The 26,583-nt window shown below is 48.0% G+C and overlaps 9 protein-coding genes across 9 annotated transcripts; 3 read left to right on the top strand and 6 right to left on the bottom strand.

Moving 5' to 3' along the window:
- Nucleotides 1–407: 407 nt before the first annotated feature.
- Nucleotides 408–752, top strand: GGI43DRAFT_379516 (uncharacterized protein; the record flags this gene model as incomplete). Its single annotated transcript, XM_083202853.1, has 1 exon — nucleotides 408–752. One exon carries the CDS (start codon nucleotides 408–410, stop codon nucleotides 750–752), a length of 345 nt encoding a protein of 114 aa, XP_083064969.1.
- A 2,993-nt stretch (nucleotides 753–3,745) lies between these two features.
- Nucleotides 3,746–6,006, bottom strand: GGI43DRAFT_151685 (major facilitator superfamily domain-containing protein). The gene is made up of 5 exons (XM_083199438.1): nucleotides 5,785–6,006; nucleotides 5,561–5,664; nucleotides 4,171–5,491; nucleotides 3,917–4,084; nucleotides 3,746–3,842 (listed from the first exon to the last, which is right to left on the bottom strand). The coding sequence occupies exons 1-5, from the start codon at nucleotides 5,828–5,830 to the stop codon at nucleotides 3,772–3,774; spliced, it is 1,710 nt and encodes a 569-aa protein (XP_083064968.1). The 5' UTR covers nucleotides 5,831–6,006; the 3' UTR covers nucleotides 3,746–3,771.
- Nucleotides 6,007–6,581: 575 nt separating this feature from the next.
- GGI43DRAFT_379514 (uncharacterized protein) lies at nucleotides 6,582–8,058 on the bottom strand (the record flags this gene model as incomplete). Its single annotated transcript, XM_083202852.1, has 2 exons — nucleotides 6,582–7,765; nucleotides 7,824–8,058. 2 exons carry the CDS (start codon nucleotides 8,056–8,058, stop codon nucleotides 6,582–6,584), a joined length of 1,419 nt encoding a protein of 472 aa, XP_083064967.1.
- A 1,125-nt stretch (nucleotides 8,059–9,183) lies between these two features.
- Nucleotides 9,184–12,755, bottom strand: GGI43DRAFT_393331 (uncharacterized protein). Its single transcript, XM_083204656.1, has 4 exons — nucleotides 12,518–12,755; nucleotides 11,916–12,464; nucleotides 9,892–11,858; nucleotides 9,184–9,827 (listed from the first exon to the last, which is right to left on the bottom strand). The coding sequence occupies exons 1-4, from the start codon at nucleotides 12,620–12,622 to the stop codon at nucleotides 9,290–9,292; spliced, it is 3,159 nt and encodes a 1,052-aa protein (XP_083064966.1). The 5' UTR covers nucleotides 12,623–12,755; the 3' UTR covers nucleotides 9,184–9,289.
- A 1,422-nt stretch (nucleotides 12,756–14,177) lies between these two features.
- Nucleotides 14,178–15,582, bottom strand: GGI43DRAFT_151631 (uncharacterized protein). Its single transcript, XM_083199436.1, has one exon. The coding sequence runs from the start codon at nucleotides 15,384–15,386 to the stop codon at nucleotides 14,268–14,270; it is 1,119 nt and encodes a 372-aa protein (XP_083064965.1). The 5' UTR covers nucleotides 15,387–15,582; the 3' UTR covers nucleotides 14,178–14,267.
- A 2,061-nt stretch (nucleotides 15,583–17,643) lies between these two features.
- On the bottom strand, nucleotides 17,644–20,343 carry GGI43DRAFT_151604 (RNA-processing protein PTA1). Its single transcript, XM_083199435.1, has 5 exons — nucleotides 19,900–20,343; nucleotides 19,668–19,833; nucleotides 19,473–19,600; nucleotides 17,963–19,380; nucleotides 17,644–17,855 (listed from the first exon to the last, which is right to left on the bottom strand). The coding sequence occupies exons 1-5, from the start codon at nucleotides 20,241–20,243 to the stop codon at nucleotides 17,725–17,727; spliced, it is 2,187 nt and encodes a 728-aa protein (XP_083064964.1). The 5' UTR covers nucleotides 20,244–20,343; the 3' UTR covers nucleotides 17,644–17,724.
- A 350-nt stretch (nucleotides 20,344–20,693) lies between these two features.
- GGI43DRAFT_393325 (uncharacterized protein) lies at nucleotides 20,694–21,483 on the top strand. The gene is made up of 3 exons (XM_083204655.1): nucleotides 20,694–20,916; nucleotides 20,988–21,112; nucleotides 21,182–21,483. Exons 1-3 carry the CDS (start codon nucleotides 20,912–20,914, stop codon nucleotides 21,268–21,270), a joined length of 219 nt encoding a protein of 72 aa, XP_083064963.1. The 5' UTR covers nucleotides 20,694–20,911; the 3' UTR covers nucleotides 21,271–21,483.
- A 673-nt stretch (nucleotides 21,484–22,156) lies between these two features.
- On the bottom strand, nucleotides 22,157–24,181 carry GGI43DRAFT_151587 (Sds3-like-domain-containing protein). Its single transcript, XM_083199434.1, has 3 exons — nucleotides 23,101–24,181; nucleotides 22,967–23,036; nucleotides 22,157–22,903 (listed from the first exon to the last, which is right to left on the bottom strand). The coding sequence occupies exons 1-3, from the start codon at nucleotides 24,077–24,079 to the stop codon at nucleotides 22,381–22,383; spliced, it is 1,572 nt and encodes a 523-aa protein (XP_083064962.1). The 5' UTR covers nucleotides 24,080–24,181; the 3' UTR covers nucleotides 22,157–22,380.
- Nucleotides 24,182–24,710: 529 nt separating this feature from the next.
- On the top strand, nucleotides 24,711–26,582 carry GGI43DRAFT_379508 (rRNA-processing protein NOP12; the record flags this gene model as incomplete). The annotated part of the gene is made up of 4 exons (XM_083202851.1): nucleotides 24,711–24,721; nucleotides 24,781–24,847; nucleotides 24,927–26,009; nucleotides 26,103–26,582. 4 exons carry the CDS (start codon nucleotides 24,711–24,713, stop codon nucleotides 26,580–26,582), a joined length of 1,641 nt encoding a protein of 546 aa, XP_083064961.1.
- Between the last annotated feature and the right edge of the window lies 1 nt (nucleotide 26,583).

Below are 26,583 nucleotides of genomic sequence, written 5' to 3'. Positions count from 1 at the left end.
TGATCGCAACGACTTTCAAGACGATATTCAGTAGAGCCTCTGTTGGAATCGATAAGACATGTTTTTTTTCTCACAGCTGTTACCAGTATATATGCATAGCATGGCCCCATTGAAAATCCAGAAATTTCCGTCTATAATGCTGCTTACGCAACTGACCATATGGGACGGCACAATGCATGTTGGTCGTAACTTGCATGTTGGTGGTGAGGCGCAGTTTACTCCAGCCAGAACGAGTACACAGCCCTATAAGTAAAATCTGTTTGAAGTTGCCTACATGCGAGGTTCTCCGCACGAATAGCGTGTATGCTTTCAATCTTGGCAAAGTACTTATAGCCCTGATTGCTGCAGATATTTTGAGTACCCTTCACCCCCCCAAACACTCCCAAGCCCAAGGGACAGCATTTACAATGGCAACACTCGCCATTCCACTTCTCATCGCTTTCGAGGCCACTTTTTTGACGCTTCGCTTTATTGTCTCTAAAGCGAAGGCACAAGCTAAAGCAAAGGCACAAGCAACTAAGGTGGATGAGAATAAACACCATTATTTCGAGGGAGAATGGGCTATCCCAACATTGGAACCAGGATTTGAAGCGGAATACCGACAATATCTACACAATATCGAAAAGGGACACCCCCATTTCAGGAGCGAGTACAGCATGAGGCCTGGAGCCAAGGTGAAAGGGTGGCCATCAAAAGGCGGGATTTATATCCTGTATCCTTGCCTCGGCTTTGAACTCGATTTCCTGGGATAAGACCGATTTCATAATATCCCTAGGCTATCTGCGTCTGAACCTAATGCCACCGCTGAAGAAGAGGAGCACTGTGATAATAGAAGGTACCTGTTGCTAAATTTTATAAATATTTATAGTCTCTTAAGTAAATCATGTGCTAACGAACATGTTTATAGTGCGGCAGCTAGGTGCCCAGTGGTGGAAGACCGAGGCTGACTATGAAGCGAACAGGTATAAACCACACTACATGGAGGTAATAGCTGGCTGGCCAGCGGGAGGCGGAGTATGGGTTTTTAAGACATCAGATACGAAAGCTAGAGTAAGAGGTGCTTCTATCATTCACAATGCTATCAATATGGAAGAGAGGTGTAAGGCGATTGAGCAGCTGGGAGGAGTCTTTTTTGAGGATCCGAAAGACTGTCCAGATTTAGATCTAGCCAGAATATCCATTATATATATATTTTAAAAAAAAATTAGTAGCTAAATGCAGCTTTCATATCATCCAAACTACACCTGTCTTTGTTAGATATACATCAATTTGGTCAATTCATTACATATAAAATAGCCTAATAGTCTCATGGAAAGATAAATGTATCTGGAATCTGAGTTTTAGGCCAGAAATCTGCAGCTAGAGCTATGAAACTATAGGCCACAGTTGGTAGAACTAAAAATAGTAAAAGTAATAGCATAGTAGCATAATGGCAGTTACATAGACATAATCTCAAGGCAAAATATGAACTACTATTTTGGTTTTGTAGGAAAAAAAAATAAGGGTTTCATGACCTCAGAACACCCCTCTAGTTTAATGTCCATTCAAATATTGATTGAGTATATATGTATTCATATTTTCCCCACGCCATGGTTTAATCACTAGATTCGGCAGCTATCCAAAAAGCAATAAGATTTAGCTTGTTTGACCAAATCAAGTTCAACTGTAATTTGATCACCCGGACCGCTCTATAGTAATACGGTTTAAGATGAAGTTCCACGTGAATGACTCAACTAGGAAGATGAACAAGGAAGATGATGTTGCAATGAAGAAGCTAATTCTGCCAAGCATAAAACCCCTGGAAGGCCCTTCTTGTAATAGAGACCATTACACTGGGAGAGACTAGCTCTCAAGCAGGTCTGTCCTGGAAAGATCGACGAGATTATAAACGAAGCTTAAGATAATTTGTGGCGCTTGAGGAGTTGTGAAAGAAGTCTACCGAACCATAAATACTTGCAATTTAACGCATTAACCATTTGCGAGGTCTTCATTGTGTTGTTTAAGTTGATCAAATGTAAAAGAGTGATGCTTTACGTGATTGACAAACGGCGTTCGATAACAACTCGTGAAAATGTCAAGTTTTCCCATAGAGTTCGACGAGGATTGATTGTGTTAAGGCTATAGGTCAGAACCAAAACCAGCTATCAGCTGGAGAGGGCATAAAGCCTTACTGGAATGTTTTGGTTAGGTAGTCGTGGCGTATGTGGTTAAGACTTTTGTCCACATATCAATCGCCGATTCGAATGAGTGTAGCATAAAGGCTAATTTTGTGAGTTAGTTAGGCTTCAGGCTTGCCATTGGCAGTGGGTTGCCATGGAGAAAGGCCTGAGAGGTTTTCCCATCCGCGCCACTGGAACTCAAACATATATGCTGTCCACAGAGGTTGCCGTTTGCGTATGCAAATATTGCAATCAGTGACTTCGTGTTTGAGAACCTGCTGGTACAATACCTTAGAATGCCACAATTTGGCAGCTGGCCATGGAGTCTAAAACGTCTCAAGATCTATGTAACTAAGATTTTGACCTCATGCAAAGTACACCCCAGACAAACCTGAATAATGCATTGGGATGTTCGATACTCGCGGCGCTAACCCTACGTAACCACTGCCTCCAGGATTGCTCCATGTAGCATTAGCAAAACTAAAAGGAAATAAGCAGATGTTATGCCTTATCATTACTCACCCCGTTTATATAAGTATGCAATCCGATGGTGCAGGTTCCTCATCGATTGCTTAGTTCCTATGCTCTAAGAAAGCCGTTTATTTACGACCGACAGCTCTAGTCTGCGAATACGTGGTCTTCAATTATCAAGCTTAAGAAGCACACTTCAAAATGGCTAAAGAATATGTGAGAGAGCTTGTTCCTTTGGGCGTTTCAGCATAAGAGACAAATTAACCTCTGTCTAGACTCCTACCGCTTATCTTTCCATTGCAAACTCACTCGCCGTTGTTGCCACATTTGCTGGAGGTTTTACATACGGCAATGTGGTGACCTTGAAAACAAGCAAAGATGTTTGCCACCGCTCTATTTCTACTTTACTATCTGTCTCTTTTATTCTTTTTTTGACTAGTTTGTTTTCCTTAATCGCTATCTAGATTATCCTCAGAGCATACGACCAAGATACGAATATGCATCCTGAGAATGAAAATACCACGCATCCTGGAGGACAGTGGAACCCCACGAACTGGTCAGCTCATAGATGGGTGCAGGTTTTCTTTGCATTGTCCTCTATCCTTTTGCTCGCGGGGTTTATTCTTCTTGACGTTGTTTTAATAGTTCTAAGTGAACTCGCTGTCGGCATTATCGGGATCGTTCTTCTGGTAATATTAACAATAACTATCATCATTGTTAGTTGTTACACACACGCCTAGTAACATCAATAGGTCCTCACAATCTGTCGATGAGCGAGAACAGGGGCGCAAGGTTGATCTGTTGGATATCCAGGAAACACAAGGTATGATCTCGTTCAATTCACGCTTGAACATGGTGAACGCCATATATTCCATAGGTATTAAGTGAAAATTCCGTATTCTATAAGGTCCCCATGATACAATTACAATTATATAGAATACACTCCTGCATTATTAAGAGTAAGTACTCAAATCCTAGGCATCGCCCAGCACCATCCACTATCTTTGGTATCATTCCGTACATTATTCCCATCATAATATTAGTAAAAGATGAGATTCTCAATTGGGTATTAGAAGGCATCTCGCCATAGTCGTAAATTTCAACGCTTGCACGCAGTTCGAAAGGAATAAACGACACTCGTTTATCGCAAGCCGGTGAGGGCCAGTAAATCATGACGATGGTAAAACGCTCGACAGCGTTTGCCAAACACATCTACATTGTTCATCTGTTAGTAAATGGGACATCTGGAGAAGGGAGCATGACGTCTCAAAAATAGGGGGACATACACATAGGGATACTAAGAACGCATACGACGACCTGGACGATGGAAATGGCAACCATCGTGTGCTGAATGCCGCCGTTGATAAGCCAGTTGTAGGCATAGAAAGTGAGGATGAAACTGAAGATGTTTTTGAAAATAATCATCAGAGTGAAGCCTTCAATCGTGAGATCCCCTATCGTGAATGTAAGTGATCTAGATGACAAAGAAACCTTAAAATAACAATGTACGTGACATCATCGTGGAGGGATATTATCTTACTGTAAGCATCGACAATGTACAACGAACTTGCGACTGCACCAATAACCATACCAGCAACCTCGAAGCCAAAGAACACGAGAGGCACAATGTAGCTATATTGGCCTGAAATGACATTACCAGCAGTCAACGCAAAGCCAAACAAGCCGATGCCGCCAATGATGAGCATGGGGATGACGAGAAGAATTCGAAACTCGGGCTCGTAGACGCCGCGATTCTTTCTGGTGAGGTACTTGACGCTGGAGTCGGCGAGGAGACCGCAGATGGCGAAACCGCAGAGAGCACCGACAAAGGCACCCGTGTAGGCGTAACCGGCCTTGACCTCGCCCCAGAAGTACGGCGGCCCGAGGAAGATGGCAGCGACGAGTACACCGATGAAGATGGTCCACCCGATCATGGTTCCTTGAATCAAACAGCCCCAGATAAAAGCCGGGTTAAAGATGAGGGGAAATGGTCGAAGCAGCAGGACCCAGTAGCGTTCGTCCGTCTTGGCGCCGTCGAAGAGAGATAAAGATTCAACAAAGGTCTTCTTCGGGGTTCTGGCATTTCCAATGGGCTGAAGTGCTGCTGAGGTAGGAAATAGGACGAAACCGGTACGTGTCTTTGGCACCTCATCCTCATCCGACGGCGGGTTGCTGACCGTCGCGATCCGGGATTGAAGCTTAATCTCCTCTTCGCCTTCGGCATTGGTGTCGGTGTTGAGCTTGGTATCTCTGCGATATGCTGTCTCGGGGCAAAGGAGGAAAACGGCAGGCAGCGTCGCAGCCATAAAGATGGACACAAAGTAGAAACTCCACTTGAAGCCCAACGCGTCCGTAATCTTTCCGACCACAATGGGAGTGAAAAAGGCTCCGCCAAAGATGGCCAGGTTGGTGAATGCCATGCGCACTCCTCGCTGATGAACAAAGTACAGATCGCCCACGGCTGCGTTGAGTAGGCTTTCATACGGAGCAGTACCAACACCTTGAAGAACTCGGGCGCCTAGCAAGCTGCCATAGTTCTTCCCCACGGAACCGGCCCATGCGCTTGATACGATGATAATCAGGATGCCCAGCAGGAAGAGATGTCGCTTGCCCCAGACTCGACCAGAGGGGACGAAGAAGATGGCAGCGGCGCCGGCGCCGAGAAGGAAGTAGCCGGTTAAAAGGGCGACTTTGGTAAAAGTTTTGGAAAAGATGCGAGAGAGGGTGACGGTGTTTGCGGCCAAGATGGGGCCGAGTGAGGTTGCGAGGACTCCAGCCCAGCAGAGAGTAAAGGTAACGAGATCGCGTTTCCATAAGGGCCAGTTGAGAGGATCGTTGGGGTCATCCGAAGGTTGAGGAACCTGTGCGCATGAAGCATGTTAGTATGTTATACGCCCATACCCGCAGCTGAGGCTAAACAAGGCACGCACGAGGATGATTGGGATCTTTCCGCTGGTGTCGCATTTCAGTCTCGTGGTATCTTGCTCTGATGCCGTCTGAGGCTGCGAAGGGTCATCGTAGAAATGCGTTGTGCCTAGAGATATCGCCGTTAGTCGCCGTTAGCCACGTATTAATCGAGCCAATCTCGCGCCGCGCCAAGAGTTGTCCTAGTTGTAGGTTTCTTTTCTTCGCAGTTTCTCACGGGTTGTCCTACCTGGAACTTTTTCCCCCGAGCTGGGCTCGAGGATGCCAAACGCCATCTTGACGGTGTCTCTTCCAGTACTGACGATGTCGTTTGTTTACGATTCAGAAGAATGTCGGGATACAAAGGCGCAACAATAGGAGTTGACTAGAAGCTGCGCAAAGAGCGGCCAGAACTTGACCAATGGCCCAGCAAATGCAGTGAAACCTGGGAATTTTTAAGAAGCGCCGTGGGGTTGCGCGCAGAGTCGAAGAAGGATGGCGTCGTACTACAGCTAAAAGCCGAATACGACATGGGCTGTCTGTCGGTGGGACGCAAGGGAGAAGAGCCGAGACGGGCTGGCGGGTGCAACTTACACTGCGCCGCCTGAAAGAGAGGATCCTAAAGAGCTTAGACCCTGGAGAGCCCACTATGTGCCTCGTAGCCGACACGCTATCGAGAGGGACGATCAACAAAGTTGGAGAAGCCCAGGGCCCAGCGATCCACCACACCGCAGATGGACCCCTGTGGCTGTGGCTTGTGCTTAATACATGTATCTGCTGCATTTCGATAGGTCAATATGGCGCTGAGGGTGGTTATGATTTGCACGATGGCTTCGCACTATTGACTATGGTAACGAGTTTAGTAGTCCTCTGAGCAAAGCATTTGCCTACCTAGTATTCCATCTTATATATATATCAGTGCCTATCTATTCAAGACTCTTCGTACAAAATGCTGCACGATCGATAGTACTCCGAAACATCAGCATCAATATGCCCCAACACAGATATCAATAACACGTCACCCAGGATTTTCTACTTCAGCTGCTGCTACTTCTTCATCTTCTCCTCCTCAACCCACGCGTTCCAATCCACAACCTGGCTACACAATCCCTCAACAGTCGAGCAGCACGGCGTGTACCCAATTCCGCCATCCGCCGGCCTCTTCTTCGCTTCCGAATCATCGATAAAGTAATGCAAGCTGGTCGCATGGACTCCCGGCTGAAGCCATCTCAGATCCTCTCCTGGCTCACTCAAAATCTTACCTAGCAACGGCACCGCATTTATCAGCAGGGTATACCACTCCACCACGTACGAAAGCATCAGCATCAGCAACGGTGGCGGGTAGCTGGCCTTCATGCCAGTCGTGCTCACACTATCCAGTACCGTATAGATGTCCTGGAAGCGGACGGGTTTTCCTTTATCTGTGACAATAAACGGCCGGCCGGCAACCTTGTCTACGTGCTCACCAAGCAGCGCGTCTTCAAACTGCAAATGCGCAAGCGATGCGTTCCCCACGTTGATCCAGTTTTGCACGTTGGCGGGCACCCACGAAGGAAATCCTCCAAGTCCCAGCATCTTACCTGGGATATTATCGTCCTTGTGTCCATAGACAGGGTTGCCGGGACGAATTACGCCCGTACGCAGTGCTGGAACTCCGGTGCTGACATCTCCTTCGTCCGCACCACAAATCAATCTCTCGGCTTCAGCCTTGCTTTGAGCATAGTTTGATGGGAATTCATGCGGCTGTCGTAGCGGCTCGAAAAAGTCGTCGTTGCTCAGATTCTGTATAAATCCGTCGGGCTGCTGTGTGGCTCCCCATGGTGCGAAAAGCCACTTCACCTGCTTCAAGGCCGCATTAGAGCTGGATGTGTAGATGAAGATGCTGGCACCGGCCTTCTTGGCAGCCTGAAGAGAATGCACTGCGCCAGTGATGTTGACCCGAGAAGTGCGCTCGTAGAGCATCTTGTACCGATCAAAGGGCCGAATCACAGCAGCCGTATGAAAGACGGTCAGGGGCAGGCCAGCCACTGCTTTAGGCCAGGGGGCATCGTATGACTTGAGTGTTGCCGCCTCATTGGTGATGTCAGTCTGAACATATGCAACCTTTGACGGCGCTCCCTGAGAAAACTCCTTCCTGAAAGTAAACGGCCGACGCGCATCCAAGATACGAATGGCCTCAGGAGGGGTCCCCATGGCCAAGAGATGCAGAATGAGCTGGCCTCCAAGAAATCCTTAAGTCACAATCGTTAGCACTGCTTCTCCCTCTCAGGAATGTCTCTGTAAACCCACCGGATCCTCCCACGACAATGTACCGTCTGTCCTTCCGGGGCGGTAGCTTCCCCTCCCAATCAATGCCATCCTTCTTCACACGCTCATACACATCTTTGATATACTCTCGCGTTAGTGGTTCTCCTGCCCTATCAACCACCTCTTGAGGCGTGTGCGAAAGGACCCAATTTAGCTTAAGCAAGTAAAGCACCAGGCAAATGATGCCGCCTCCGATCGCGAGGGAAACTTGATCCATTGAGGCAATTGGCCAGATGAGACCGGCTGATCTGCGTAACGAGTGTGATTGATTGAAATGTAAAGGAGGAAAAAAAAAGAATAGGTGGCAGAATATCGACACAACTACCATGAAGCCAACTGAGCCGCTAGTGCTGTCATGCCAGCCAAAAAAAAAAAAAAACAGTATAATTCCAAAATAGTGCCTGTATCGGCGAGCTATAGCCTATTCTTCAACAACCTGAGACACTAAAACTGTCAACCCAGTTTCTTCTTACTGTTCTAGGGAACCCCCACCAGAAATTATTCCCCATAGTAGACAGTTGCGGGCGTATTACATGCAGCACTTCGTACGATCAAATAGGGGTATCCAAACCGTTTTTACCCCCTTACAATATCTGGCTATTTGCTCCGATCAATGTGAGATGGCGAGGACGATAAACATGGATTTAAAAATGATGTATTTAGCAATATATTGGTTTGAACTGCATCGCGGGTTATACTTATGCATTTCTTCCAAGACGCCGGTCTCGCCCTCAAACACAATTATGCCCTCTTTACTAATTTGCAGCACGGATCTCGTCACAGACAGTAGCCGAAATACGGCTGTCGCGAGACCCGCAGATGAATTGATAATTGATATTTATGGAGTAAATGCGGCTTAAAACCTGGTCCGCGTACGGTAGCCACTTTGTTAAGCCCTGGCTAGGATGCTAGATAACGAAGCTGGATAACGAGACTGGGGCGTTGAAGAACAGCTCCCTATTTTGTGGAACACTGCTCGTAAAACTATCTCTGAAGTAGACTATGGGGAGTGCTTGGATGTTTGGTAGTATTTTCCTGTCAACATATATAGAACAGAGCGGTGATGCTATCAAGTATGCGGAAACTTAATGCGCCTATTCCATGCGGATATTCGATGTGCCTATTCAATACGCCTATTCAATGCGCCTATTCAAACATCTAAAGTAAAAGATATTTACGGCTAACGTGTTGCTGCAAAATCACAAACAATGACAACGAGCAGCAAAGGCATTTGTATGAACCAGTTGGCAGTCTGATCTAACATCTAGTAGCTGGTAGGTGATAGTGATTTCTAAACGTTTTTATGTAATAATCATATATTCTGAGTTTTATTGCGATAAGGTTTTTGGGTAAAATAAAGTCAATCTTATTGATTAGACACTATTCGTATATACATACAACCTGGCTCCCATAAACTTGCTCCCAGTCAAACGAAGCTTCCTAAACTCTCACCAAAACTCCAACTTCTTCTTTTTACCAGCCGAAGTAACTAATGACTCGTGAAATGCGTCATGGTCACTGACATATCTCATGGTATTATTTGATGCCCCAATTTGATCCATGTGCGTGATCATACCAAACGCCGGCCGGAGTATATCTTCAAAAACGCCTTGACTTTGGAGGTGGTCTACATTCCAAGTAGCCTTGTTACCGCTCTCGAGTTGGACATTCTCTTCAAAGAAAGAGGAGAGGCGAGAAGAGGTTATACTCGCTTCTAAATATTGATGAGGCAAAGCACTATTCGATGAACCGTCGGGAGAGACAAAATTTCTCCGTTCTCCTATTTTCACCTGTCCGCGGTCGCACATGACAGGAGAGACGCTTTCTTCCAGTTTGTACTTCATTGTGATGGAGAAAAGAGAGCTGTCGGCTTTCTTTTGGTGGCGGTATCTTGCAACTTGTCGCATAGTGATGCTCTTGACAGCGGCTTGGAAAGCTGTATTCTCGGAAAACTCGATTGTTACATCGCCGTTATCGTCAGCGATACTGCAGAAAAGTTATATGTCAGCCCAGCGATACTTTTATATGTTAGTACTCCCGACTGTCTTACTAGATGGCCATATGCTCAAACAGAGACGCAGCAAAACATACGAATCTGGCTTCGTCTCCCAGAGCGGTAGATCGAGTTCCACAAGCCTTCATATCCCATGCTCTCTCAGGGCAGTGCATGTACATGGCGAAAATTTCTTGCCGTGGGCCTCTGCATCTATATTGAAATGTCTTGGCGTTCAATTCGAGGACGAAGGATTCGCCTCCAGAATCAGGAAATTTGCACCGAAAATCGTACCAAATTTCTTTCTCAGATAGGCGCCATGGTAATTCATCCGGTGGCGTAATATTGACAAGCACGTCGGCATCACCTCCCATAGTCGACAGAATTGGTGAGAAGCCAACACATCGCTGTAGAAATTTAGGGCTGTTCAAAAATTTAACCATATCAGAGACTGATTGATAGGTGTACTGAGATGCGCTATCATTTACCATATTCGGAGCCAGCTGTTTGATATAGATGCGACCGAACACGACCTCTAGAGAAACGTAGCCTGGAGATAGCTCAAGGATTTGTGACATTTCTTTGAGCTGGCCCTCTGAATTTTGCAGAATATCACTCTTTTGTGGCACAGCGTAGTCGCATTTCTCGTCTAGAACACTGTCTCTCGGCTCCTTGGACTTTTTCTTACCCACATCACTTGTCAGCGTCAGTTCCTCAGTTGAAAGGGATCCAAGTTTCTCATTGGTAGGTTTCAAATTGGCAATATTCCGCGATTCTTTCGGAGTTCTGGATTTTGGCAGCTTGGCGGCACCGGAATATGACAGTGGCTTTTTTACCGGCTTTTTTGATGACGATGAACTTCCTCCAAGTGGTGGGAATTCGTTGCTGTTCAGGCGGCTTGCTTTTTGATTCATTGTTCGGTACACTTCTCTCGGCTTCTCTTCCATTAATCCGAAACGAACCAAGCTATCAGAATGTTTATTCGTCTCCCGAGCTTCAAGAGGATTGCTCTCGTCCAACACAGTGGTGCTTTTGTTCATCACAGGGGAAAATATATTCACCATCTGAGGAATTTCGCTGCTTAGAAGACACGTATCTGCCAGCTCGTTATCCGAATCTTGCATGATATTTGCTCTTGGGTCCTCTGGTTGGCTGTTCAGCAATATCAGATCATCAGATTGTTCGAATTGTTCAAATTGTACGATTCCATTCTGAAGTCTTCGAAGCTCGTCCATTGAGTCTGGTTCCATGATACCAATGGTTTCGCTACCGCACTGAGACTCGCCGCTTGACTCATCAAAAGAGATGAGAGCCTCCTCTTGGCTTGAATCATTCATTGCGGACTCAGATTCAGTCGCGCTCTCTACGCCTTCTACCCAGTCTATAAGGAGGCTTCCGCCGATTGACTGCTGAGGATTAAGGGTTAAAGTGTCAACAAAGCGTGATCTTTGCACAAAATCTGCCAAATCTTCTTCTTTGCCTGGGGATGCATATGCCTCTCGAACCAATATAGACGACTGTTGGTAGATAGGAGGTTCTTCGATGTCGTGCAGCTCTGGATCTAAGATTTCGTGACGACTTTCTGCCCCTTTTTCGGGTAAAGCTGATTCCAAATTGTTTGATGCTCGTCTAATTCCCTGTGCTTTGGCTTGCGAAGAATAAGCCTCTTTCGCCTCAGGTTGCAGTCCATAGGGAATTGCGCGGATATTCGCGAATCTTGGTTTAGGGCGGGGAAAATAACTCTTGAAGGCTTTAAACTTCTGTCCCACGTCGGTTTTTGGTGCATCTTTCAGCGGGTAAACAGTGTCATCAGAGATCCAGCGCCCAAACTTGTCCATTTTCTCTGTTCTGATGGTAGTCGCATTTAAGAGTAGCTTGTACTCATTTGCCACGGGTAGGTTGCGACAAGGAACAGCAAATGTCGCCTGATGCAGTCCAATTCGGTGAAGCCATCTAAATGCGAGTCGCAGATTTTCTCGGCCTTCGGGCAGAATAGAGTGTGTTGCTACTTTGATATTGTTTGTCTATGTTGCTTTAGATGTAACCTCTGTGTGAAGAAAAAAAAAAAAAAAGATACATACCAGGAGATTCAGCATTGTTTCAAGCTTTTGAATTACTTTTTCGAGAGCTGCTGCCGAAGTAAAGGATCCGATATATACCAGATTTCCTCTCACGTTGTAAGAGATTTGACAGTCGTTGCAAAGAGCAAAGTCGGCGGCGGTGGCTGGGGCGTTTTCAGATTTTATAAGATGGCGGAATACGGATATGAAATTCTCGAAAGTGCAACTTGACTTCTCAAGTCCTCGCCAGATCGCTTTGTATGGAAGAGAGGCCATGAACTCTGGATATTGGTACTTGACGAATGTATCATATATATCGCTGCCGAGCGATTGGTATACCATCCATGAAATCAAACGCGGTTCGGCGGCCTTCATTGTAACATCAGCTTGAAGAACATCCGTGTCAATCACGTCTTCTTCAGCATCAAAACCAAGCCGCTCGACCTCGAGAGTCACCAATTCAATCAAAAGGTCTTTCATAATACGAGTCACAGACTCTTTGTGCCTGCCCATCGTTATACACTTGAACCATGGGACATTTGGTTCGTACAATATTTCAGCAAGCTCGCCCTTGAAAATGAATCAGTCAGGTAACAAATCAATAAAGATATTGCGACACGTACATTTGGACAGGCTGCCTTGGCCGATTGAATAATGTGTCCGACACCTCTTGAAAGTAGTGGAGGGTTACATGCAATGTAGAACTCTGCAAACCCATCTTGATCCATGACTCGTGAAGAATGTTGTAGAATGAAGGCGAAATAGTAGAGGCTTTTCAGAAATAAATACACGAGCGCAATGGCACCGAAACAAAGAACGCCGGGCGTGATTCAAATGATGCTGCGCTAACAGAGAACAAAGAAGAGGGGGAAAGTAAAAGAGGAGGAAGAGAAGAAAGAAAGTAAATAATAGGTAGAGCCAGAAATTATAGATATTGTGGACAGCTGCCAGAAGAGTGGCAGCCGAAATAGCAGGTGCAGCCCCAGGCACGTGTTTGCTCACCGTAACGCTTCTTTCCGTTGTAGGACGATTCACTGCATCAATGCGAATACAGCTTTTAAAGATGGGATAATATTGCTCATTGTGCTGATTTTAGAACACATGATCATACGCTATTTGTGAATAAGAGAGTGCGATTTGGACAGTTGGGGGGTCTGTTGCATCTTGTCCAAATATGCACGACTACTACATATTCACTGCTCAGTAAGAGGTGCAAAATGGCGAGTTAGGTATTCATTGTGTGAATTACGCCTTGAATAGGTAGTACTGGACAAGGTAGAAATGTAACACAAGTGAAATTCTCTTCGTAACACGACGCGGATTCAAAATACAGCACAATTTAATTTTTAGATAAGGGGAGGTGAAGAAGCATTCTCCTGGCCATCTTCGCCTCAATTCTGTACAACTCTGGGATTAATGAATATGTGTCCATGTTCTACTTGGAGCGGAAAGGTGTACATGTATTGATCTATTAAAACATCACTCAGTCACACAACGCTCAAAGTCTGCCGCATTCAGGAGACATAACAAATTAATGAGGAGAGAAATGTTCAACGTACAAATCTAATCCAACATAAGTATATTGTGTTTGCTTTCGTATTCCTTATCTTGCCATTCTCTTAATGCCTATATCTGACCCTTTGTTTATTTATCTATCTAAATGTGATGCGTACTTCTCTCGTAGGCAAATCTCTTTCTTGTTCTATCATCTAGCAGGCAGTATCTAGCTAGAAAGCAGGAGCTCAAAAAATCAGATATAACGCAGCATTGGAGATTATACGATGTAATTTCTTTTTTTTTTCTTTGTTCTTTGTTGAAATGCATCCAACGCCAAGTGTATCATAATAGCAAAGGCTTCCTAACATGCAAGTGGGGGAAGAAAGAAAAGAGAAAAAGAGCGGAAGAGGAACATCATATCCTGTCCACAGCCAACTTGTCGCTCTCTTTAAACAATTAATAGCAACGAATGAAAAAAAAAAAACTAGTATAAAAGACAATAATGGTAAAAAAGACAGGATGAGGAGAAGAAGAGAAATCAATTAAAAAGAAGAAGATGGTCAGAGAGAGAATGGAGGAGACGATAGGAGGGGGGGAGAGAAGATGTGGTATCATTATATAAAGTCGCTGTTTTGTATAGAAGTGGTGTGAAGTAGAATGGGGAAAAGTAATGTCGAGCAAATAAGAAAAAGCCATTTAGCATAGAGCCTCCATGAGAATGCACCGACCGACAAGTTCGAAAAATACAGAGTAATAACGCCAAGAGAACAAGATTCCTTGAGGGAAGAATGTGGCCGTGAAGATTAAGAGAAGGGGACAATGCAATAGAACAGCAGAGGAGCGTGGACGAAGAGGAAGTGGTGTTGGTTTAATGCTTCATTGGGCGCCCTCGACGTTCTCTTTAACGTTAAGAGCCCATCTCAGTTTATGAAGCGTCTCTCTAGCTTCGTCTAATAACTTCTGCTGTTCTTCTTCCGTCTTCTTGGCGTTCTCCTTCAGATCCTTCAAGTCGGTTTCTTGCGTCTTCTTGTACTCTTCAAACAACCGCGCAATGTCCTCTTTTTCGCGCCGTAGCTTCTGGATGTTGCTGTCCTGCTGCTCGCACAAGTCCCGCAGGGTCTGAATCTTATCGTCATCCGACTTGCGCTCGTCAACGATTGTGTTGATCTCGGTCTTGATCGTAGTTATGGCCTTGTTGACTTCGTCGCCCTGGTCGCGCCAATGGGAGGAGATGGCGTTGTACCGGCCTTCCATCAGCTGAGCATAGCTTGTTGCATCGTCAACTTGTGACTTGGCGTCGTGCTTGATTTTTTCCATCTCGTCCCTCCAGTTCCGCTCCAGCTCCTGAGCCGCTACCGTCTTCTTCTTCTCTGTATCGACCGTGGCCATTAGCGTTTCGACCTGGCGTTCTTTTCTCGCCAGCAGCGTCTTGGTGACGTTTGCTTCTAGTAACCGGCTCTCGTAGTCGCTGACCATGCGCTCCATCTTGTCCTCGACCAGTTTGGCCGCCTGCTTCGCTTCTTCTGCTCGCAATCGCTCAATCTTGATCTCGCGCTTCAGGGCATCATTGTCGCTGACGAGTTTGTTGATGACTCGACCTGTCTTTCCTAAGCCGGCTTTGCCAATTGTCGAATCCCACTGCGCACTGTCCTGGTTGTCGTGATCCCCTTCCGCCAAACCGCTAATCTCTTCGGGGGGCGGTGACGATTCCACAACCCTAGGGACGAGGCCATTGGCGTTGTTTGAGTGCGCAGACGAGCCGTTCGCGGCGTTGTCGACATCGGGTTTGGCCGCAGGCGACGGTGCTCTCTCGATCTGGGCTCCATTCGACGCCGTGACGGACAGAGCGCTGGCCTTGCTGTTGACGCTGCTGGAGAGGCCGCTGGCGTTGTTGCTCTCGGGACTCGTCTCAGAGCCCTCGGCGCTGGGCACGCTGCGGATCGTGGCCGTTCGGGCCAAGCCCTGCTTTGAAACGGAGGCGGCACGACTCGGCATGCTGTTGACGGTGCCGGCAGAAGCTGGTGTTAAGGTCCTTGTGCCTGGTGAATCATCTAGCGAGGGCGAGTGGGCTGGAGTTGTGGCGGCTCGGGATTAGCGAATGAACCCGGCTAAGTAAGTAATAGAAGGAGTGTGATGGTGCAAAAGCAAAGATGGCTTTGGTGGAGGCTGCTGCAGATGCAGATGTGATCTGTGCTGTACAGTGCAAATGTGTGGAATAAGATCAATTGTTGTGCAGCCAGCGCAGCATTAGGTGCAAAGTCTCATCTATAATTAATATGAGTGGTGGGTACGGCAAGCATTCGCTCGTTTTCGCGTAAATGAGCGGCAATGCGCAGCGCGCTGGCCGTCACTTATTAAAAAACTGGACCTGGCAGCGAGGACCTGCGTCAACGTGCAGCGAAACAAGGGCACAGAAGCGAGACAAGGCGAAGAAGGGAAGAAAGACGTAAAGAGAAAAGAATAAACAAAGCCATACCTGGAGGCGGATCCTGGTGAATGGTGAAGAATTGCTTCGAAAGGCGATGAAGGGGCATTTTCTGCAGCATCTTTTCTTCTTTCCTTCGTTACTTAAGTACCCTATAATTACGTACTGTATCTGAATCTGATGCTGATGCCGGGCACTCCTTTATCTGAGGCTCGATAGCTGGCAGCCGTGTTTCGTTTATGCTGCAAGCACTAATGAAACCGATCCGTCGTCTTAATCTTGGGCTGTCAGTGAGCGACCGCGGAGCCAGCGGGAGACCCTGGATGACGAGCCGGGGTTCGGTTTGCAGGGAGAGAAGGCCAGCTGATGCGATGGAATGAGATGAGCAGAGCTGGGGATTCGGTATGGATGTGACAGTGATAATGGTATACTGTATGCTTCTCCGCAAAAAGAGACAAAAGAATACAGATTAAGCTCAGAGCAAAACAAAGAGTCGTAAGCTGCTGGCTAATAATAACACCTTTAGCATGTTTATATCAGGTCAAAAGGGTGGCGTTTGTTCCTCTTAAGTATTAATAGTAACAAGGTACACGATGGCCTCTCAAAAGGGGAAGTCCAAATTGCACCAAAAAAGCGTCACGCTCCAACTACAGAAAAAGAAAAGAAAACAATCAATCCCTTCTGTTTTGCCCGCCCATCCAAGACCTTGTCTCTGCCGCCTTTGTCTCTCCATCTCTTCAATTAGCGCTGAGCCCACTCCCTCAACTACGAGGTATCCAGTCTCAATAAAAAAATACTACTGCAAGGGTTTTTGCTTTGTCTTTTGAAGGTTTCCCATGTCACATGCACTGCGTCGTTAGTTGAAAGATGCTGCAGCCAGAGGTCTGGAGGATGTAGGCGCTGACCAGGCAACGGTGGCGCATTGTGTAGAGGTGGGAGCAGCAACTCCAATAAGATGCCGCCGTGATGTTATTACGGGCCGTCGCGATGATATCAGCCGGGCGACCTACTTCATACATAGTACGAGTAATCTGTATTTAGACCTTCTAGTAATAGCACTGCTAGTTATTACTAAACTCTATACGAAAAACGAAATACGGGTATTGCTACTGTCTTAGATCAATAGTTGGCGGTCCAACGCCGTCGTTGTTTTCCTTGCATGGCCAATACACTAAGCTTCGCTAGCGAGAAATAAGCTACAGGGCACCCGTCCATTTGATTCGTTGGCAAAAAAACAATTGATTCGATTGTTCTTAGAACAGCTCTTATTGAGACAAAAAAGTCCATGTATTAGTACCTCTTTAAGCAGTCTCGTTTGTTTTTAGCCTAATAGAACTATAGAAGACGCTGTATAGCATTTTCTCTTTCAAACTAATACTTCGGTGTTTCCAACTGATAGGTATTCTAAAGTAGAAAAAATCCTCTTCCATATGATGATGGTATTTTCATAGCGACTAGGTATATCTGCTCGCCAACTTTTGTTCTAATACAAAATTCATCTCCGGCTTTCTTGCAATACACTTCCAATGGTGGTAGTATTCGTCCCATTGTGAAATTCGCGCCTTGTATAAACATCTCTCTCGTGTCCCAGGTATCCGCGCCGTCGTTTCTCAAGATCCCATGGCAGTAAACAATATGCCTGCCTGATGCCTCATTCATGTATACACTAAAATCTACGCCACAATTATGACTTATGACTGGTGAAGTCTCTGTCCATGTCCCGCGGCATCTATTCTGTCCCATCATGGCTTACCCATGCAATCTGTGAAAGTCCCGTCTAAAGTTGAAACAACGCCTTTTCGTCTTATGCAGCTTTATAGCAGCCATGTTCCTCATGTTTCGAACTGTGGGCATAACCTCCAGCCCTCTTCTTTCTAAATACGCAGCAAAGTGGTAAATTCCGGTTCTCTATGTGGCGATTGCATCTCCACCCGGTGCTGGTGCTGGACTATCGTTGCTTTCGCGTTTTGTCGCATTTTCTATGAATTGCGGCCGATACTTGGTGAGATACTTGGCTGCCATAGCCCTAGCATCCTCGTCTGTGCCAACTGTTAGCTTTATTTCTAAAGTGACATATATGTATACACGTATGATATGCTTTAGAGAGGAAAGGGGTGACAACGGAAAAGAAAGGAGTATAACATACAGTCTGTCCATATATCTTGAACAACGTCCAGCGCAGCCTCTTTGATGGGAGGTCGCATAATCACCAAGTACAGCAAGCTAGTCAATGCTAGCTGGGTCACACTCGGATCTCGGCACATATGCTTCACACGAGAGAGAATCGCTCGGTTTAGCTCGGGAATCTCGCTCAGGAAACGGGTTAGAACTTTGTCCTGAGGGCGTAGATAAGGAAGAAATCCGTCAATGAGTCGGAGCGTGCACTTTTCGTAGTACATTGGATGATCTCCGCCAGCTTTCATCTGCACCTTGTCGTTATACCATTCTTCACAGAGCCATGATACTGCGACATCGATGTGGTTTCGAAAGTCTTCCATGATGTAGTTGTAAAGTATTTCTCGGATGCTGTTGTTGAGGGACGGTGCTTGAGTCGATTCGTCCGCTTCCCCCTTTACCGATATCTCCTGGAGGCCAGCTGATGATCGTGTGGCCAAGCGCGTCAAGATGGTCATCCAGGAGTCTCTGCTCTCGGAGCTTGCTGCGAGCCTGTTGAATCCAGCCTTTTGTTTCTTTGCACTCGGCTCCTCCAGTGACTTCATCATGTCCAGCACTCTTGTCACTGTTCCGCTGCCCGCGTTGAGAGCCATCTCCGGCGTTAGTTGCTGTGGCTGGGGAAGGCTGAAAGATCTCAGGCCAAGGGTATCATCGAAGCTTATTATAGGTTCAACCATAGCGGGTGCCGGGGCATTATCCAGCTTGTTCAAGATCTGCTCTGTATCTTCGGCTTGATAAAAGTCTGGCTCATAGTCGTCTTCGTCTTCTTCAACGCCGAGAGGAGCGGTGTTTGGATTCAGTTCCGGAGGAGGATTGTTGTTCAGCGTCTCCAGTCGGCCACGAACACCATCTACAGCCTTTGCTAGGACCTGGGGATCCAGCCTAGACAAAGTATTCACAGCGATTCTGGCTACGAGGCTGTGGGGAACCTGAGAGGCGTCGAAGAACTTGAGTCCATCGTTGCCAATAAGGGTAAAGACGTCGGCCAGGCTATGGGGACCTGGGCCCAAGGGGGGGATTTGGATTTGGGAGGCTTCAATCCGCGGGCGCTTGACATCATATCCATCTTGCGGCTTGGGTTCCAGTGGTCTTTTCCGCCCGGCACCATCAAAGAGCTCGGCCACCATACGCATGGTGCCCTCGACGTGCTGCTGTATTCTAGGCACGATTGGGTTATGGGGGTCTCGCTTACTCAGGTGAATCAATAGCAACCGGGCCGTTTTTTCCATGGATTTGATCATCACCTTGGACTTGGGGGTCAATGGCGAGTTGGCGGCTTGTAGAGGGTTGAAACTGAGCAATGCATTGAGAATTCGATTTGACGTAGTGGGACGAGTCCGCACCATGATGGACAAGCAATTCAAAGTTGCGTCTACTAAAAGGCCATCACTAAATTAGGTGAGCACTGCACTTGCTAATTTACTGGCGTAACTGCATATATGATACAGATACGACGAAGAGAGAGGAGAAGAAAAGCTTACTTGTTCCCTTGAAGAATACTCAACATGCGGTCCAGCAACCCGCTCGCCTCGGCCTCGAGATTTCTAGGATCGAGCGTCTGGTGGTTGGGTGGGACTTTGTCTAGAGAAACGTCCAAACCACCGCCATACTAGAATTAAATTGAACGATGAGAATACTTCCTTTACTTTACTCTAGGACAGGTTTTTATATCTTACCCTATGTTCAGCCCCCGAGGCAACGCTCTGCGCCAGCACCACTCGCTGGGCAAACTTTATGCAGCATATCCTCACAGTTGGTGGGACGTTATCCCACATCTGCAGGATCTTCTGCTTGATACTCACCATCCGCTCCCACGTCACCGTATCGTAGCTGTTGTTAATGCTGTAACAAGAATAGTCAGTAATCATATCATTCCCACATCAGTAGCTAGGAAGAGAGGCCACCAACATCCACCTCATGGCCAGCGGGTAAATGCTCGCTGCCGTCTGTATCACATTCCTCAGCACTTGCGCATCAACCTCCTGCTCAATCAGCGACTCTAGCGTCGTCAGCACGTATGGCTGTATAGTCTCCTTCTCTGAATTTGGCAGCGCGGGCGTAGCAAAGGCTTCCGCCAGGAAATCCGTAACCCATCGTCGCAGCTCTATAGGTGCCTTGGGCCCAATGATGGGCAGAATTCCTCTAACCACGCTGGGGTAGTACTTGACATCTCCTAGGACAAGCTTGCGGGCATCGTTGAGCTGGCGAATCTGGTCTGGCACTGAGAGGGTGGAGGATGCGGCAGCAGCCATGACGTCGAGCTATCTTCGAGATAGCGGCTGGGCAGTCGTAAATCTTTCAATGAGCAATCGGAATGAATGGTGGACACAGGGAAGCGGACAACATCAGATGGAAAAAAATGCGGAATAGCGATGCAGCATTGAGGTCGCGCGACAAAAGGCTAGGCTACTGGCATAATATATCTTTCTTCTTCTAGTCGTATCGTATCGTCATGCCCTGCGCCAATCTCCCACTTCCAAGCCAACCGCAGCTCGTCGCACGGATTCGCAACAATCGGATGGGGCGCCAGTCGATAATGGCGCTGAAGGGGTTGTCGTCAGTTGAGGTTGAGGAAATCTTAGGCAGGCAGTTTAGGTTGATTGGCCTTTGCTAAGTACCTGGGCGAGCTTGCAAAGGTTTTGGCGACGGGAACGTGACGCGGGTCCAAAGTGGCTGATCCCTGTTAAAAGAAGAGTACAAACGTGCTCTATAACTTCACCAGAGCGCCAAGCTCCAGGCGCCCGAGGCTGCTAAAGGTGTTTAGCCGGAGAAGTGCCGCTTTGCTGCTCCAGCGCTCATCCCACTCTGTGGCGCATGATATGATACGATATATTTCGGCCTCGAGTAAGCGGCGCAAAGATCCAAATAGCTGCTACGTTTTTTCAGAAAAAATCCAGCTACAGCCCTCAACAAACAAGCAATGGGGTTCGTTCTCCATTCATACGAATGAATACATCTATAGGATTGCGCATATCTAACTCAAGGGCTCATTCTAGGGGTCACTCTACCTACTACGACCGGCGACTGCGGCAAGGCCCAGCCCTCGTCCGAGCCAGACGACCATATCTCTTCAGAAATGCCGCCACAGGACTTGGTCTCTTTGCCCTCGTCTCGGGAATTTGTATGCTTTGTTCAACTTGCCATTTCCTGTGCGATCCTCTGGAGCACTCGTGCTAACTCCTCTTTATAGACTACTACACAATCAACGCCGTTGGCCAGGACGATTTCGCAGACGTCAAGGTGCCCGACGAGCCTCGAAAGCCGGCCCAGGCAAAATAAACCAGAAAATTAGGATAAACTACGACAAGATGGAGGAATAAATGGAGGAATGACATCTCAAAAATCAGAGGCGCCTCGGTGTTGCAAATTACGATCCGTCAGCTAGACGTGCTGTGTACTATTACTATCAAAATTTAAGAGTGACTTTATGGCTTTGCTCTCCTATACATCAGAAAAATTTCCAAGCAATCGCATTCAACTATATAAATACTCTGTCGCCTTAGCTATTTGTTGAAGTTGTGAAAATAAGCCGCCTTTGCCGTAGAGTTATAGACTTCCTTTCTGCCATGTAAAACAAACAATCCATTACCGCCGGTGCCAGCTTCCTAAAACCTGGACATGAAAACGCCGCCAAATCTTTATTACCCGTTTACCCAACCTGAAATCTCCAGGGCAAAATACGCATGTACACATATACAGACATGACCTGTTGAAAAGAAAGAAAGAAAAAGGGAAAAAAAAGTGTGAAAAGAGAAAACGAGGAAAAGAGAAGAGGAAAGAAGAAAACATAGGCCGCATTTCCCTTACAAGGAGCCAATGACAAGCCCTGATCTTGGGTATCATTAATATCTGAACGCAGAAATCCTCATGCCATAGCCCAGATGGGCGGGTTATTCTTGAATGATGCATTTCCAAACAGAAACAGACAGGTATCAAGCCGCTGCTGCTTTTGAGCCGCGACTTAATCCTGGCATGCTACCCAACCGTTTCATCTGGTGAGACGCTGGGTTCAAGATATTCCGCGTCATTTCTGGGGATTCAGATAGTCGTGCAGAGAGAGCAGCAGGTGATCGTGCTGCTCCTGGGCCGTCAAAGACCGTCTTGGGGTCAGCTGCAGGAGGATGCGCATTCTGAGGCGCTCGGCCAGCAGGAACAGCAGCTGCAGCAGTTGCAGCAGGCTCAGGGCGAGCTTCTGCCGAAACCGGATGAGGGAAGAATTTATGGGCCGAGTGATTTGGGTTTGCCCAAGGTGTATTCTTAACGAATTGCTCTCCCGCCGGGTCGAGGCGAGTCAAGTGTGGTGGCTGATATTCCTCGCGGATATGGCTTACCGAAGGCTTGTGTCTCACGCGCCGGGTTCGCTGAATGCAAGTCAGCAAATGCGAAACTTCAAAGAATGGCCAGCTTTATGAAAAATCTCACACTCACTTCCATGGCGGCCATATCAGCTTCCAGCTCTGATGAAGATGCCCCTTGAAGCTCTGGGCCCGCCGGGAAGCCTTCGTATTTGGCGAGACCGGCCAGTGTCGATACCTCGGTGTTGTAGGCAATAGCATTCCTGACACGCTGTGCAGGATCTTTTGGGAACAACAGGCCATAATCTGGCAAGCTGTGTGCACTTCGTCGAGCACTCTGGACATCGTACCATTGCCTATTCAGACCCTCCAGAGCTGATTCTCGTTTCTCTCGAACGGCTTGGAAGTACTGGCCCCATATTTGAGCTCTTTGTGCCACTGCGCGCCGTTCGAGGGCTTTGAGACGATATTCGTGCTCGGTATTGATAGCTTGCAGCTTCTGCTCTAGTCGATCGTCGAGGCATTGCTTCATGTTTAGGTATTCAGGGTGTGTAGGCTCTGGAGCATGCAACGACTGTTCCTCTTCCTCGAGCCTCTGAAGCCTATCTTTGTAAAGTCTGGTGAAAGTGTGAGCGAGCTGTCGTAACATGCATGAAGAAAGGGTTTGGCTTGGGGCTTACCGGTCTCTGAAAATACCAAACATTTCTTCTATCTGGGTCCAGTCTCGGTAGGCAGCTTGCTTCTTCTCCACTAGTTGCCAATTAGCACTTGTATTAAATACGCGGAGTTCATTCTAGGGAATAGTGAAGCTTACTTTCTTCCAGATTCCTCGCTGCAGCGTCAGTCTCTTCATCAGCTTCGGGCTCCGCTTCCTCTTCGGCCTGGTCGGCTTCGGGCTCGTCCTCTATTGCAGTGTCGTTCTGCTCGTCACGAACTTCCGCTTGAGATTCGCTGTCGGCATCGTCCGTAATGACATTTTTCCGTTTAGAGCCACTACGCTTGGTCTTTCTTGACACTTCGGGAATCTCATCGTCCTGTGGCGTATCTTGGTTCGTAGCAGAAGCCTCTTCGTCCCCTGGGGACGGGACTCCGCTCGGCAGATTCGCAGCCGGTGTCGCATCATCCTCTCCCGCTGCGAGATGGTCGTCGCCATCTCCGTCGGCCGCCGATATTGACCCAGTGCGTTTTCTCACAGGCTGGTCCAGATCGGATTGTTCAGCGGCGGCAGATCGCTTCCGCTTCCGCTCTTGCGAATCACGGCGGCCATCTTCCTCGGTCTTCACAATCGCCATAACGGGTTTTGTTGGTGATTCGTTGTCATCGTTCTCTTCGTCTTCATCGTCTTCTTCGTCTTCGTCTCTGTGGCTGTCGGAGTCAGAGGCAGAGGCAGAGTCGTCATCACCGTTGATGAGTGCCCGGCGGAGCTTGCTCGGAGTGTGCTCAAATGGCTCTGCGTCATTGAACCGCTCAATTCCGACATCACGGTGTCTCTGGGCCTGCGGCGTGTCATATAGCCTCAGGGTCTCAGCTTCGGTATCGTTGGCATCAGAGTTTACGTCAGACCCTGCGTCGGAAAGGGCGCTGTCGGAGTCGGATCCGCCGTGATCGGTGATCCGGGTTTCTTCAGGGCCATGACTGAGGTGTTCTCTGTCCAGATGCATGTGCTCAATGTCTTCATCGTTCGCATCCTTATCGTCAACCTCGCTGAGAGGGCTGGAAATGTTGCTGTCCTCGAGGTCGCCGCCTGTAGCTACGGGGGGGAACGCAGCCGACGCCGAGGCCGTCGCTGCCATTGTGCTACCGATGGCGCAGAGCAAAGCACCTTTGCAGATTGTAGAAGAGTGTCGGCAGCGGGACGTGAGCAGTGAAGGGCGGCTTCAGCTCCGTCAATCGACAACCTGGCCAGGGCCGGCGCGGCCACCACAGTTCTGGCGAAGAGTTTGAGCGGGCGGCGCCGTGGTGAGACGGCGACGGCGAGCGGGTTTTGAGAGCCAAAAATGGCGTGGTCAAATGTCGCTGGTCAAGCTGGAGCTCCAGCAGTGTCTGTAGCGTCTTACTGGCGTGGTGAAGCCTGGACAAGGTCGTGGCAGTGTGGAGGAAGAAACGGGCTGGGAGGGGAGGAAAGAAGACAAGGTGCCTCGCGCACTTCCTCTAGGCCTCTAGAGCGGGAACAGTCCCTCTGACCGCGCTGGAGTACCTACCTACTCTGTGATCACTAACCTAGGCGGTAAGTTTCTGCCAAACTGAAGAACATGGGGGACTAGTGACCAGCGGCCCAATCATGCCTTTTTCCGCTGTATTTGCGGCGGCGGGACCCAAAATTTTTAGAGCTGCTCTTGAACTTTTTTGTCGCTTTCAGTGCGCCCGTCGCAACCTTGTGAAGCGCCAGCCGAAAGTTGCATCTCGTGCCAACAACTCGTAATCATGGCGAAATCGTAAGATTTTCTGCAATTGGGAATTCCGATATGTCTGGCTAATTTTTAATTTCTGGCAGAAAAAGTGCGTTGGCCGCGGCCACCAAGGCCATTGACCCCACGCTCAATGCACTGTTCGCATCCAGCGTAAGTATCTCGCCGATCTCTGTTTTGATTGCGACAAAAAAAAATTGAAACAAAGTAAATAGCTAACATACCTTTTAAGGCTGGACCAGTGAAAGTTCCCTCACAACCTCGAGTTGGAGCACCGCCAAAGTCGAAAAGCTCAAACGCCGAGAAAACAAACGAAGAGGATGGCAATGACAGTGGCGACGACGAAGTGCTCTCTGAAATCAGTGAAGAGCTGGATTATGGTGACGAAGAGGAAGCAGGCGATGATGTTGCCGAGGGGAAAAGCGGTGAAGACGACGATGCCAACGACGAAGATGCCATGTCGGTAACAATGGAGGCGGCCGATGCAGCAAAGCAGGTCAACGACAACACTCAAGAAGGCAAGACGAAGCGTGAAAGAAAACGCAAGAGAAAGAATGACAACGACGATCTCGAAGAAAAATACCTGGCCAAACTTGCGGATGATGACGAACCAGAGCCATCTGGCAAGCGTCAGAAAGCAGAGGGAGAAGATACCAAGGAGGAAGCCAGCGAAGAAGATGACGTTCCTGTGCACGAATCTCTCACGCAAGAGAGCAAGCAATCCGAAGTGGAAAAGGCCGCTCGAACCGTCTTTTTGGGCAATGTTGCCACGGAAGCCATCTCATCCAAGTCGGCAAAGAAGGAACTGATGAAGCATCTTTCATCTGTTCTGGACAAGGATGCATCGCCACCGCAAAAGATTGAGTCTCTGCGTTTCCGCTCCGTAGCCTTTTCAGCCGGCTCAATGCCCAAGCGGGCAGCCTATATCACCAAGGCCCTGATGGATGCCACCACAAAATCCACCAACGCATATGCAGTGTTTTCAGATCCTGCGGCTGTTCGGAAAGTAGTTGCCGAACTCAACGGAACTGAAATCCTGGGCCGTCACATCAGAGTAGATAGCGTCGCACATCCAAGCCCGATGAATCACCGCAGCTGCGTATTCGTTGGAAACCTTGGCTTCGTTGACGACGAGACGGTGTTGAACAGGAAAGCCGACGGAGAGACGGTCGAGAAGAAGCGCAACAAGGTGCCTTCGGATATTGAAGAAGGCCTGTGGCGCACCTTTGGCACCGTAGGAAAAGTTGAGAATGTCCGTGTTATACGAGACTCAAAGACCAGAGTAGGCAAGGGTTTCGCCTACGTGCAGTTTTATGTAAGTCCTTTATCGGCAGATGCCGGGATGTCCCTTTCGCGGGTCTGCCTCCAGAAACTTTTTTTTTTTTTTGTTTGCTAACCGACTATGCAGGACGCCAATGATGTTGAGGCTGCTCTTCTGCTGAACGAGAAAAAGTTCCCTCCAATGCTTCCTCGAGCTCTCCGTGTAACAAGAGCAAAGGATCCGCGCAAGACAGCTCTGGCTGTAGAGCGGACCAGGGCCAAGGCAGACAACGCCGACAGCGCTAGCCGCAGCACAAAATACAAGCACAAGGCAACACCAGAGGAACAGGCCGCCGCTGGGCGAACTCGTAAGCTTCTGGGTCGGTCTGCGGCTGTAAAACAGCGATTCGGCGGCAAGAGATCATTCTCATCCGCCTCAAAGGACATTGGGGCTGGTGATGAAATCAAGACTCCAGAGCGTATAATTTTTGAGGGACGCAGAGCATCTGCCAAGGATGGTCTTCCCAAGGACCTCAAACTCGGCAAAAAGCAAAAGAAAAAGGGCAAGTCAGCAAGGCCCCAGCACCGAGGCGCTAGAAGGGCCGCGGCGTGGCAGCAGAAGAAATGAG

Source organism: Trichoderma evansii (assembly GCF_050947405.1).
Source record: "Trichoderma evansii strain SZMC 28006 chromosome Unknown GGI43scaffold_2, whole genome shotgun sequence".
Taxonomy (NCBI): domain Eukaryota; kingdom Fungi; phylum Ascomycota; class Sordariomycetes; order Hypocreales; family Hypocreaceae; genus Trichoderma; species Trichoderma evansii.
The sequence above is the reverse complement of the archived record's forward strand: the minus strand, read 5'-3'. Positions and strand labels throughout refer to the sequence as shown.

Bases quoted from the DNA above. Each gene is read 5' to 3' on its own strand.
- GGI43DRAFT_151685 (XM_083199438.1), bottom strand. From the start codon at position 5,830: ATGGCGTTTGGCATCCTCGAGCCCAGCTCGGGGGAAAAAGTTCCAG. The intron at 5,665-5,784 runs GTAGGACAACCC...CGATATCTCTAG, and splicing joins CTCGGGGGAAAAAGTTCCAG to GCACAACGCATTTCTACGAT. The intron at 5,492-5,560 runs GTGCGTGCCTTG...TCATGCGCACAG, and splicing joins GAAAGATCCCAATCATCCTC to GTTCCTCAACCTTCGGATGA.
- GGI43DRAFT_393331 (XM_083204656.1), bottom strand. From the start codon at position 12,622: ATGGATCAAGATGGGTTTGCAGAGTTCTACATTGCATGTAACCCTCCA. The intron at 12,465-12,517 runs GTACGTGTCGCA...TTCATTTTCAAG, and splicing joins CCAAGGCAGCCTGTCCAAAT to GGCGAGCTTGCTGAAATATT. The intron at 11,859-11,915 runs GTATGTATCTTT...AAAGCAACATAG, and splicing joins AAACAATGCTGAATCTCCTG to ACAAACAATATCAAAGTAGC.
- GGI43DRAFT_151631 (XM_083199436.1), bottom strand. From the start codon at position 15,386: ATGCCGAGTCGTGCCGCCTCCGTTTCAAAGCAGGGCTTGGCCCGAACG.
- GGI43DRAFT_151604 (XM_083199435.1), bottom strand. From the start codon at position 20,243: ATGGCTGCTGCCGCATCCTCCACCCTCTCAGTGCCAGACCAGATTCGC. The intron at 19,601-19,667 runs GTAAGATATAAA...ATTTAATTCTAG, and splicing joins CCTCGGGGGCTGAACATAGG to TATGGCGGTGGTTTGGACGT. The intron at 19,381-19,472 runs GTAAGCTTTTCT...CACCTAATTTAG, and splicing joins AGTATTCTTCAAGGGAACAA to TGATGGCCTTTTAGTAGACG.
- GGI43DRAFT_393325 (XM_083204655.1), top strand. The intron at 21,113-21,181 runs GTATGCTTTGTT...TCCTCTTTATAG, and splicing joins TGCCCTCGTCTCGGGAATTT to ACTACTACACAATCAACGCC.
- GGI43DRAFT_151587 (XM_083199434.1), bottom strand. From the start codon at position 24,079: ATGGCAGCGACGGCCTCGGCGTCGGCTGCGTTCCCCCCCGTAGCTACA. The intron at 23,037-23,100 runs GTAAGCTTCACT...ATTGGCAACTAG, and splicing joins AGCGAGGAATCTGGAAGAAA to TGGAGAAGAAGCAAGCTGCC. The intron at 22,904-22,966 runs GTAAGCCCCAAG...CACTTTCACCAG, and splicing joins TTTGGTATTTTCAGAGACCG to ACTTTACAAAGATAGGCTTC.